At 41.4% G+C, this 13,066-nt stretch overlaps 1 protein-coding gene across 5 annotated transcripts in view; it reads right to left on the bottom strand.

Annotated features, from left to right (window-relative positions):
• Positions 1 to 1,824: 1,824 nt before the first annotated feature.
• NT5C1B (5'-nucleotidase, cytosolic IB) overlaps positions 1,825 to 13,066 on the bottom strand; it is a 51,473-nt gene continuing 40,231 nt past the window's right edge. For all 5 annotated transcript variants that reach the window (XM_074195021.1, XM_074195020.1, XM_074195022.1 and 2 more), the window contains 2 exons: positions 9,577 to 9,761; positions 1,825 to 2,197 (listed from right to left, as the gene is read on the bottom strand). In XM_074195021.1, coding sequence (XP_074051122.1) covers positions 1,844 to 2,197; positions 9,577 to 9,761 — 539 coding nt within the window. In that variant the 3' untranslated portion in view covers positions 1,825 to 1,843. The remainder of the gene's footprint in view (positions 2,198 to 9,576; positions 9,762 to 13,066) is intronic.

Genomic DNA, 13,066 nt, shown 5'->3' with positions numbered 1-13,066 from the left:
ATGCCCTCAACATTTTAGGAATACCAGAATGGTTTGCCATTGCTGTCTTTAGCCCATTTTACAGATGAGGACACTGAGGCACACAGGTGATGTGACTTGCCCAAGTTCCCACAGCCAGGAAGGGTCTGAGGCTGAATTTGAACTCCTGCAGATGAGTCTTCCTGACTCCCTCCCTGCCCCTTCCATCTCCAAGTACCTGCTCACTAAATTAGCTGGAATGACTTTAACTCTGAGCCTTGAACATTCTTCCTCCACCCTTCACTTCTCAGAATGCCTGGCTCCTGGGCCTCAGGAAACCATTCTTGATGCTCTCCTAGTGGATCAGGGTGTTTCCTCCGGGGTTTGGCAGTCTGTAAGCCGCCTGAGGGCAGGGCCCTTCTTGACATCCCAGGCTGCCCCAGAAGCTTGTCTAGATCCACTCTATGGGCCCAGAGTGGGGGTCTGGTCCTTTCAGCCCATTCCAAGAGATTCTGTCCAATCCAGTGATGCAAGTTCTTTACTCTTCTCAATTGGATTTAGAACTTGTTCACACCTTGTTTAGAGCTTTGATTCAGTCAAGAAATCTGGGCCTTCCAGTCTAAATTGACCCCTTAGATGTGTCTTAGTACCATGGACATGCAGATCTTACCTAACTTTTCCTCTTATCCCTGAATGAGGGGTCTCTGTCAGATCTCATTAGTGACTTGTGGATAGTGGGTGCTTGATAGGAGGCTGTGACTCCATGAGGGCCTCAATACCAGTAAGTATCTAGATGGCTCTTAAGTCAGGAGGACCCGAGTTCAAATCTAGCCTCATTCACTCAGTAGCTGTGTGGTTTTGGGGCAAGCCACTTAACCCTGATTACCTCAAATCCAGCTGTCCTGATCCATATCTGACCTCTGGACCCAGAGGGGGTGGTGGGGCTAGTGACTTAGCACAGTCATCCTCACTCCAATCCATATGCTTGTCATGGCATCACCTTCCTGATGTCATTTTTGAGAACAAGACACAAACATCATCGCCACCACCAGCAAGAGTAGAGGCTCAGTTCTCCTGGGAGAGACCCTTCTATTTATGTATGCATTGTTTGTGAACATAACACATGTGGGTGTCACTAGAGTGTCCTCTCCTTTCTGCTTTTTAGAAGTGGAGTTGGACTCTTCCCAGGCTTTACTGACCCTAAAAACAGATTAGGGGGCAGAGAGAAGGGCAATAGGCTGTGACCTGTCCTCTGACCACTCTCTACACGCCTTTTTTCTCTTTACAGGCTGGATGAGTCAGTCAGTATGGAATAGTAGACATGCTCTTGATAGCATTATTATAGATATTCATTGGTTACAAAAATGTTATTTGGGTAAGCGGATTAAATTTAACCACAGCAACTCTGACTGAGTAGTTCAACCAAGAGTATGATTCATGCTTATGTGCTCTAAATGAAAACACCACTGAAACACCTTTTCCAAAAGGTTGGGTCCTGGTCATGAGCTGGCTGCTATTTTACCCAGTAGGCAAACCACCACATTCTCAGTTTTTTGTCCTCTATTTGTCCTCTCTTTTTTTCTGATCTCTGCCTCTACCTCTCTTTCCCTCCCTCTTTATCTCCTTCATTCCCCCTCTTCCTCTTCCTCCTTTCTCTCCTCTTTTTTTCTCTAACTGCACCCTCTTCCCCCTTTTCTTTACCTCTTCTTTCTTCTTCTTTTCCTTCTCCTTTCCCCCATCTCTGTCCCTTTCTGTCCTTGCTCTTTTTACACTTCCCACTGCTTTCTCTTCCCCCCCTCATCCTCTCTCCCTGCTTCCTTCCCTCAGATAATAACTAAACTCAGCAAGAATAAATTAAGAGGCTGCTTGAGTAGCACTTCACATTTTACTTCCGCTCACCTTCCAGGCTTCGGGGGGTTTTCCGAGAGTTAAAGAAGGGTACACTGGCTACAGTGGTACCAAACTTATGCACGTCTGAGAGGTGGTACATATCATCATCAAAGAAGATGTGGGGCCGTATTTTAGCCAAGACAGGCCCCTTTGGGGCCCCAGCCAGGAAGAGAGCCTCGTCGACCTCAAGGCCCCAGGTGTAGAGTAGCTTGAGCACTCGGGCACCAGAGCTGGCAGCACTCCTAGCCGTGATGAGGTACGTCCTGATGGGGCAGAGCAGCCTTTCATTTTTGGCGTAAAACTTCTTTTGCAGTCGCCCTAAGTCTTGTAGGAACTGTTTCAAGGGACCCTGGGAATGGAACAACAGCAGTGGTGAAGGGCATTAGGAAGAGGTTGGGGAAGTCCTAAGCACCATCCATAAATCTCAGATCTGAGGTTTGTTGATAGGTCACACATGTACAAGCTCCTGGGGGACAAGCTTTCTGTGCCTTGATTTCCATAATCTCCCTTGTATGATGATGAGGAAAAGGAAAATCAGTGGCTCAGAACTTCTAGCCCCATGGGCACAGCCTTCCAACCCTACAGTCCCTTGTATGACAGGAAGGTTGCCTTTTCCTGTGTGACTCCTTCCCTCCCACTTGAGATGTAGAGACCCCAGACCCTGGCTTTCTGTGTCCTTTGCCTTCTGGCTCTGATCTTATCTTCCCTTCACATAGTCTGATTCCAGATACTTGAACTTCACCTTGTCTCTCACTCCTTTACTTTTCTTTTGTCTGAGATTCTTCATGTTTGACACTTCATGTCTGAGATAGACCTAAGCCTCAAGTAGCTTCCAGCCCAGCCCAGTCAATGAAGTACTACCCAGGGCCCAGTAATACAGAAGACAAAAGCCCTTGTATGGGTGCAAAGTGCATCTGGGCAGATAGATGGACTCCTCTGAATGGAAAGGATGATTTGAATACACAAGAGCCCTTGGATAGGAAAAGAACACCTGGGGAGGTTTAGAAGACAGAGCGATTTGAGGCAAATGGTGACCCCCTACTGGGGGGCCATCACCTTCCTGAGTGTGATGGAGACATGCTCTCACCTACAAAGAGGGGGGCTGTAATACCTCCAGACTTGTCTGCCAAGTGACTTCTTGAAGTGATTCTTGCAAGAACATATCCTATTGATCAAAGAAAGCATTGCCAAAAATAATGGGGTCTTGGGGAAGATGGAAGCTTCCAGGGACAAGTGCTCTGTTTACACCCTTGCTTCTGATTCAAGACAATGGCAAATTTGGGAAGTGACAGCTATCTAAGGAGATAATGTTTGAGAATGGCCTGGGTCTTTGTGCCTGGCCCTAAATCCAAGGATGGTGGTCAACTGAAGCACAAGAGCACACCTGCCCAAATGGGGCAGGAATAAAGAATGGAGTAGAGAGAAAAATGTACCTGCCTGAGAGAAGGGCTTTTGTGGAGGAACAAAAATAGCAAGCGGGCTGCCTAGAAGGTAGAGCAGAGAAGAGAGAAGAACGGAGTCAGGCCTTGTCTTGTCCTGAGAAGCTTTTATACAAATATCAGCATCATGGGCAACCAAAAAACTAATCAAAGAGGCAAGTCAGACCCTCAACATAGATGAAAATTTGTCTAAAGTCAGGATTTAAGAATGTGGTAAGGAAGCATTCTCATAGGTGACCCTAACACTTCATCAGATAAAATCCATTGCTAAACTTGATTACAGTGATCCACACCTCTTTTCAAAAGGAGCATGTCGAGTAAATGAGTAGTGATGGTTGTAGTGGAGAACATAGGATATCATTTCACTTTTCAATAGAGATCTTTGTATAAATAAATGTAGGAATAAAAGAGTGTACAGAACCTAAAGAAAATCTGGTTGAGCATCAACAGGGACAGAAAAAGAAATGATAAGTTATTTGAATATGTGAGAGAGCACCTGTACAAAAAGAACAACAGATGTATCATTAAGGAAACACAGCAAGCCCAACATAGAGTTGGTAAAAGAGGATTTCACTTCTTCACACATCTGCTGGAGGTGCAAAGATTGAAGGAGTAGAGGCAGCTTATTCATTGAATGAGAGAGGCAGATCAAAAAAAAATCTAGATCAAGTATAAGATAAAAAAGATGGATAAATATAAAATCCTGTGATTGGTTGGAAAAAATCTGGGAAATTTGAAACTTAACAAGGAGATCAAGAAAACTGTTATAATCATAGGCTATGTGAATAATATCTATTGTATCCAAGATGAGCAATATGCCCTGCTCAGAGCACATGTGGAGGACTTTATAATTCTGGGCATTGACTTTTTGGAAGGACGTTGACAAGATGGAATGGCTGTAGAGGAACATGATTGTTGAATATGTCAAGGGAAGAGGATTAGTTCAAAGAACTCAGAAAGTTCCTAGTGAAGAAGTTGGACATTGCTGCATGAAGCCTAGAAGACATGAAAAGTAGGAGATGAGAATTGTTTTCAAGCCTTTGAAATGATGTCACCATGTCTTTAGGCAGTAGAGACTCAAGTTGTTTTATGTTATTGGAGGTCAGAGCTGAGAGAAAAATGGAAGGCTTAAGATTCTAATTTTAAGATACTTTATTTTAAACTAGACCTATGATATATAGGAAGCTGCCAGTGAGAAAGCTGAACCCCTAACTGTATTATCCAAACCTCATCTCCCTCTGTCTCCACCGACCTGGGCCCTCTACTGTTTCTTTTTTTTTTTAATCTACCTTTTTACATTGTTTTTAAATTTTATAATTTTCCCCCAATCTCACTTTCCTCTCCCCACCCCCCACAGAGGGCAGTCTGATAGTCTTTAGGTAGTTTCCATGCTAATACAATGATCCAAATTGAATGTGTTGAGAGAAAAATCATAGCCTTAAGGACAAAATAAAATATAAGAGATAGTAAAATTACAGAATAAGATAACTTTTTTTTTAAAAAATCAAAAGTAATAGTCTGATCTTTGTTCAAATTCCACAGTTCTTTCTTTGGATACAGATGGTATTCTCCATTGCAGATATCCTAAAGTTGTCCCTGATTGTTGCACTGATGGATGGAATGAGCAAGTCCATTAAGACTGATCAGCAATCCCATGTTTCTGTTATGGTCCCTCTACAGTTTCACTTTGGTGGTCCTCCCATGGATTCAATGATCACATCTACAGATAATTCTCAGATCTATTTATCATTAATTTTTTTTCCTGACTTCTTGTCTCCCATCTTCAATAGCCTATTGGAGGAGGCATGATTTCCAGAAATAAGGAAGTAATAATTTCTCTTTATTCTTACTTAATCAATCAGACCTCATTGTATTGTGTTCTGTTCATTTAAAAAGACCAGCCCCAAACCACACCCTTCATAATAATCTGAGGAGTGGCTAGAGTACCTCCAATACCTACCTGTCTTATGCGGATCAGTGGACATAACTGGGAGAGTTTCTCTGGGAGAAGAAAAGACAAGGGAGTTGGAATAGAAGGGGGAAGATGATTTCACTTGCTCTGCTTGGTCAGAATGCCATGGACAGAATGGAAGAGAACAGTGCATGCATGTTGTCAAAGTGAAGGGGCATGGGAGGGGCATCTTCTAATGAATGACCAGAAGTGAAGGGGGCAGCTTCCCCATCATCAAAGAGATTCAGGAGAACCACTTGCTAATTAGGGAGAGTATAAATTCCTTTCAGGAGTGGTTTGAACCAGATGGTACCTGGGGACCCTTCTGATTTTCTATCTTTGATTTTCTGATTTTTTGTAAGAACCTTGAAGCAAGAAGACCAACTCAATTAGGAATAATATAGATAAGAGTGTTTGTGTCTGACACAAGATTTGATCTGAGAGAGTGGAGTGAAGGAAACATAGATGAGAGATGTTTGGAGGTAGAAAATGCAAGGTTTGGAGACTTACAGTACAGGATACTAAAGGAGAGAAAGAAGCCTGGGGTGGTATCTGGAAGGGTGGCAATGCCCTTCTTAGAACAGAAAAATGATGTGCTCTGTTTCATGCTGGCAGGACATCCTGGAACAATCAACTGGAAATATGGAACTACAGTTCTTCTGAGAGCTAACAGGAGGATATATGGAGTTGGAAGGTATTTATTAATTAAAGCCATGGAGTAGATGAGATAATGAAAGTGTGGAAGTAGAAAGAGGAAAGGACCCAGAACAATTCTGGTGGAGATCACCCACATTTAATAAGGACTGGGGGTTGGATGTTGTTTCAGCAAAAGAGACAACTGAGGGAAAGTAAGTGCCTTGGATTTCAAAAGAAGGGAGAATGTCCTGGTAGAAGAGGTGGTCAACAGTATAAGAACTCATTGGGGTTAATGGAAATTCATATGGAGAAATGATAAACAATACTGGAATCATGATAAATCTTTGAGATAAGAATTTCAAGAAAGAGGTAAGGTCAGTAATCAGATGGCAAAGAAGAGAAGGGGCTGAGGAGGGAGTGGCTATTAAGAAAGTTGTGGCAGCAGGAGATTGGTAATGAAAGTACAGACTCAAGAGGAGGCTGAATTAAGTGAAAGCTTTGGGGTAGATAATGAGGAAGGAGTTAGCAAATGGGAAGAAATGGAAGCTGAATGAAGGGGGGGAGGTGAATATTAAAAGAGACATTTTACTACAGGTGGGAGGAACCCAAGAAAAGGTGTCATACTTGACCAGGAGAAAGATCTAAATCAATGTAGAGGAGGTTTGTTGTTCTGATTATGTTTGTCCTTCATTTTCTTTTTTTTCCCTTTATTAAAGATTTTCTTTATTTTGAGTTTTACAATTTTCCCTCCCTAATCTTACTTCCCTCCCCCCACCCCACCCCCACAGAAGGCAATTTGTCAGTCTTTACATTGTTTCCCTGATATACAGTGATTCAAATTGAATGTGATGAGAGAGAAATCATATCCTTAAGGAAGAAACATAAAGTATAAGAGAGCAGGATCAGACAATAAGAGATCAGTTTTTTTTCTAAATTAAAGGTAATAGTCCTTGGTCTTTTTTCAAAGTCCACAATTCTTTCTCTGGATACAGATGGGATTCTCCATTGCAGACAGCCCCAAATTGTCCCTAATTGCTGCACTGATGGAATGAGCAAGTCCATCAAAGTTGAACATCACCCCCATGTTGCTGTTAGGGTGAACAGTGTTTTTCTGGTTCTGCTCATCTCACTCAGCATCAGTTCATGCAAATCCTTCCAGGCTTCCCTCAATTCCCATCCCTCTTGGTTTCTAATAGAATAGTAGTGTTCCATGACATACATATAGCACAGTTTGCTAAGCCATTCCCCAATTGAATGTCCTTCATTTTTGAAGAAGACCATGGCATCAGGAAAGTGATGCTATGACAAATACGTGAAGTGGATTTGAGTGAGAGAACCCTGTGTTATCACCATTCTCGTTTTCTCCTTCAGAGCCAGTTGGGTCCAGTGGTCAGATATGTATCAGCACAAGTGGAGATAGCCCTGGCCATGAAGCATACCAGGATTAAGTGACTTGGCCAAGATCACACAGCTAGCAAGTGGCAAGTGTCTGAGATCCTCCTGACTCCAGGACTGGTGCTCTATTAACTTCACCATTTTAGGTGGAGGAAGAGAAAAGCAGGAACTCCTGAGAAGGGGCTTCTTGTGCTTTAGGCAGAACTTTGCAGATGGGGCAGGCAGGATCCTGGTCCACCTTCCAGAAGAAATGTCCATGTCCAAGCAGTCCCTGAAAGATGAACTCAAGAGCCTGTCTGAGTTTGCCTGCATTGACTTCAGTCTGAAAATCCAGGGTTTACTTCCACATCAAGTTGAGGGTTTGGAACAGGTATCTTAGATATAAAAATTGACCTTATTTATTATGAAGAGGGGGATTCACACTTATTATGAAAGGGGTCCGAGGGATTTGTTGGTGACCTCAGGCCATCACAAGACAAAAAGGAAGGCCCCCACACATCAGGTGGCCCACCTTTGAAGCACTTAGAGGAGGGCTTATAGGTCAGAAGCACATGGGAAAAATTGGCAGAGGTTGATTCGCAATCTGCATCAGCTGAGGGAATGGACTTCTAATTGGCAAGATCCCACATGCAGCTGAGCAAGTTGTCCCCTGGGACAGACCGAGTGTGGAATTTAGAAGGACAGCAGCAAGGACTAAGGTGAGCTAAAACCAGTAATTACCTTTTGTTTTCAACATGTTTTCCCTTCCCAGAAGGCCGGTTCTTATTACAAGGAGGAAGGAAGGAAGGCAGAAAGAAAGAATGGTTAGAGGGAGGGATGGAAGAAAGGGAAGGAAAGAAGGAAGGGAAATAGAAAGACAAAAAGAAAAATGACATTCTGGGAAGGCATATATTGAAAAGACAACAGGTTTAGCAAAATTAACCAATTCATCACCAAGTCTGACCAATTTTATTCCATACCCATAGGGCCTCAAGAAAGAATTATGGGGCTTGCTGCTATCTTTTCATAGAGTGCAAATTTGGCCTTTCTACTGATGCAGCATTCATTTCTATTTTTTTGGTTGCCATTGCTCTCATTACATTGCTCCTACTGTCATCATTATTGTTGTGTCTGTTTTTGTTGCTGTTGGCATTGCTGGTGTTGTTTCTATTTTCATAACTGTAGGCACTTTGTATATTGTTTTCTTAATTGCATTTACTTCACTCTATTGGTTCATGTTAGGCTCCCAATGCTTCCCTGCACTCTCCATAGTCATTCATCCATTCATTTTGGTAATATTCTTTTTTTTTTTAGGTTTTTGCAAGGCAAATGGGGTTAAGTGGCTTGCCCCAGGCCACAGTGCTAGGTAATTATTAAGTGTCTGAGACCAGATTTGAACCTAGATACTCCTGACTGCAGGGCCGGTGCTTTCTCCACTGCGCCACCTAGCCGCCCCCATTTTAGTAATATTCTTATTGCTTTGACATACCATAATGGGTTTATCCTTTATTCCCAGTGGTTTTTGCTGCTAGAAAAAATATTTTGATATTTATGGAATCTTTATTTCCATCTTTTGTTTCTTGAGGCATATGCCTAGCACTGGGATTTTTGAATCAAAGTGGTTGCTGTATGTTATCATAAATGACCAATGAAAAAATTAAAAAAGGGACTAGTAAAAATCAATTTTAAAATTAAACCAGTTATAAATAATATTAATATATTGTGATCTAGGAAATATTGTTTACACATGATAAAAAATAAGGAAGAAGAAAAATATTGAGGATCCTTCAGTTCAATGTTATATCTAGATCAGTTGAAGAAACTTGTGTTGAACCTGGAGAAGAAAAGCATGAGGAAGACTGGAACACACTCTGCTTATATTTGAAAGGCTCTCACAAGGAAGGGGGATCAGACTTGTTCTGTATCTCCAGAGGGAAGCACTAGGAGCAAAGAGAGGTGTTTCAAAGTTGTTGTCAGGCTAAACGTCCTAAAATGGAACTGATCCAAGAAGCCAAATCCCTTCTCTGGAGACCTTCAAGTAAAGACTGAATAAATGTCCTCTTCTCTGGAATGTTACAGACAACCTTTTCAGGGTATGTTTGGACTTGGGAGGGCCACAGAGGTTCCTTTTAAAATGCCGAAATTGTGTGATTTTTATCAGCATTGAAAGGAGATATCAGTAAGAAACCTTAGCATGAATCATAAACATTAAAGTTCTCAAACTGAATCACTTTTCTTAGCAGGAAAACAAAAGGTTCAGATTAGTTGGATTTGTGGGGTCTCTTCCACCTCCAACATTCTATGTCTCTAGGAAAAAAATGTTCTTACCTGAGCAAGAGATTTGTCCTTATGAAATGATTCTTGTTGAATAGCTTTGTCTATTCCTTTCACATGAACATTTGGGATAAAGTCATCGGAAAAAATGAGAGCATCCCCATCCAAGGCCACTCGGAGTTGTGTATCCAAGAATGGCAAGTCTTTATTCCCCAGATATATTGTAGCTGCAGCAATGCCTGGAAACACATAGCAACAGCTCCATTAGCACCAATTCAGGGTCTTCTTGGGCACTGTCCTACTTTGTTTAAATTGTTTTTGTGTAAATGTTTCATTTTCAGTCTTTTCTTCTCTTTTTGAATCTTGCCCTGCCTATCCTCAGCTTCCTGAATGGAACAAGTTTTAGTTGAATACTTACCCAGTGGCAGGCACTGTGCTAAGTGGAAGTGATGCAAGGAAATGCAAAAATCTAATCTGATGGGGAGAAAACATGTAAATCACCAGGCACAAATAAGATTTATTCAAAGCAGGAGGAAGACACTATTCCCTAGGAAGATGAGGTTTCCTACAGGAGTTAATTTTTGAGCTGAATTTTGAAGATGTTGGAGAAATGAGAGGCAGAGCTGAAAGGAAAGAGTATTCCAGGTCTGGGAGTGGGAAGATGCCCATTAACTAGTGCTGATAGAGAGAGCAGAGTAAATGGAGGGGAGTCAGGGTGCAAGATGACTGGAAAGGTAAGAAGAAGATAAGCTATAGTGACTTTAAATGGGTAAAGCATCTGAACTGAACCAAATTTAGATGTTGTGACCATTTTTCTATAGTGGAAATCCTTGCTGCCTCTCCTTGCTGGAGACTTTTGTAATTTTAAGAATGTTGAATGACTGATGTACAAGTTTTCTGGAGGAGTAAATGATACCAAAGGAATGGAAACAACCTCAAGGCTTATTAATACAAAGAAAAGTGTCAGAGAACATTAATGACTTATCTTCTGTCTTATCCATACCAAATGGTGTAGGTCATGTAAACGGAGATTAAGGCCATCATTGATGATATTTTTCACAAACAATAATGAACACTGGCCCAAATCTTTACATATCACAATAAAATAAATGATCAAGATTTTTTTGTGCTTACTATAAATTAAAAACAAATAGAAAATGAAGGATGATTCCATGTAAAAGAATGCTGTCTTAGAAGGATTTCTTTCACTAAGTCTTTCCTAGCCATACATCTATACATTAAGATCTTTGAGGATTCATTGAAAGGGGTCACAGTTGAAATCATCCCAGTCAAAAAATCCTGTGATAATAAAAATTCAGGGAAGGCATAAAATAAAGCTATTCACCACCAGGATAGAGGAGAGATCCAGTTCAAAGAAATAGTCCCTATCAATAGTGAATTCCTCCAAATTTTACTTTTGGGGTTGACATTGTGCTGGTTGCCAAGAACTCCAGGACATTGCATAGCCTCTGTGCAGAAATCAGGATTATTCAAATGATTCTGATCTGTCTATCCACACAGAAAAGATCAAGTGGATGCCGAATGTGTATTACCTTGGTGTCCAAATGCATTTGTATTGGCATATTCCATAGAACTTGTCAAATCATGTTTAACTCTGAGCCAGGAATGACATGCACAAGGAAGAGGTGGAGAGTGGCAGGTCTAGTTCTTTTGATTTCAAAACACTTTGACCCCCCAAGATTCCTAGGTATGTCAGAGTTCATCTCTTCAAGACCAGTATTTTCCCAGGGCATTGGTATGGTTGCTTGACCTAGAGCACTTGAGAATTAAAGAAGAATTATTACTCAGAGAGCAAAGAAAAGACTCAGAGTGGTCAAGCACCAGGAATACAAATAAAGGAAGCTCTCAAGGACCTTACAATTTTATGAGGGAAACAACCTAAAAAGAACTGTGTATAAATGCAATCTATGCAGGATAAATTGGAGATGATTCCAGAAGGAAGGCATTAACATTAATGGGAACCAAGAAAGACTCCTTTCAGAAGGGAGAGGATTTTAGCTGGTACTTGAAGGAACTAGGGAAGCCAGGTGATAGAGATAAGGAGGGACAACATTCTAAACATTAAGTGATAGCCAGAGAAAATCCCCAGAGTGATAGAACCACATGGAGTCGAGTCAAAGCCAATAGGCATCTAGTTATGCCTACTATATGCCATGCATGATGCTGATCTCCAGGGATATAAATACAGGCAGAAAGAGGAATAGTCCCTGCCCTCCATGAACTTGTATTCTAATGAGGAAAGACATTACATAAAAGTAAGCTGAATAGTTGTAGGTTGTGTGAAAAAATAAAGGTCCCTGGTGCAGATTAAAAGTACAACCTAGAAAGGCATTAAGTCATGATTATCCTGGGTGTCCTTAAAATGGAGATTCTAAACCAACAAATTCAAGGAAGAAGTCCCAGAATGGAAAGTATTTCCAGTGAGAAGTCTAGAGTTTATAGTAAGTTCCCAGGATGACTCCTGTGGAATGGTAGAGAAAGTTTGGAGTCAGGAGAGGTAGACTGGAGAAGAATAAAAACTTGATCTGGGCTTAAAATAAAGGTCTGGGTAGAATCAACCAAGCACAGAAAGGGCTGCAGAGCAGAGGGTCCTTCCAGTGGGAGAAGTTCAGAGGTAGAGTGAAGAACTGTGTTCTGGAAGAGAACCAGGGACTCTGGAGTCCATGCAACCTGGAAAGTAAGGAGCAAAGAGGTCAGAGGTACTGGATCTCAAGAGTGTGTGAGAGGTGGTGTATGATAAAAAAAAAAGACTAGAGCCATTGAATTGGGATGGGGCATGTCATGGAACACCTGCCCTTTAGAATGAACTTGGCAAAAGATTAGATAAAGGAAATGAGAGGGAAAGTTAAAGATGATACAGAGGTTGCAATACTGATTGCCTGGGAAGATAGTGCATTTAATAGTGTTATGAAAGAAGAGATTTTGGAGGAAAGATAATTAATTCAAGTCTTGCTGAATTTAAGGTTTCTGAGGGACATCCCAGACTGAGATGCCCAGTAGGCATCGGTAGGAGATGTAAGACTGGAACTCAGAAGAGAAGTCAAGTTTAGATAGTTGGTTAATTCTTGTCCTTTATCAAAGAGGAACAAAATGACATCACTGTTACAGGCAAGTTACAGTGTGTCTGACTGACTGATTAGACCAAAAAGGGCTTGAAATCTCCCAGAGTTTGGGTCCAACTAGTCTATGTGAACACATGGGTTGGTATTTTAAACTTAAGCATCTCATATTTTCTTTGAGCTGCTTCTATTTTGTCTTGCTCAAAGAGCATAGCAACCTCTTTGACAATGGCTATGTTGGGTGGTCCTGAGCTGATACTGCACAATCCTTCCAAAGTTCTTAAGAGAGACTTTCCCTGTCAGTGGTCCATTGAGTTAGAACAACTGTATCAGACTGGCTATGGCCTATATTATCCCCATCCTGAGGAAGAAAAGCAAAATAAAACAAAACTCACCAAAAAAACAACCTTCAGAATCTGATAAACATTTTATAGAAACTATCTTTTATATATCTCTTCCTCAAT

The sequence above is a fragment of the Macrotis lagotis genome, chromosome 1, assembly GCF_037893015.1.
Source record: "Macrotis lagotis isolate mMagLag1 chromosome 1, bilby.v1.9.chrom.fasta, whole genome shotgun sequence".
In the NCBI taxonomy this organism is placed as follows: domain Eukaryota; kingdom Metazoa; phylum Chordata; class Mammalia; order Peramelemorphia; family Peramelidae; genus Macrotis; species Macrotis lagotis.
This window is presented reverse-complemented; position numbering and strand designations above follow the sequence as displayed.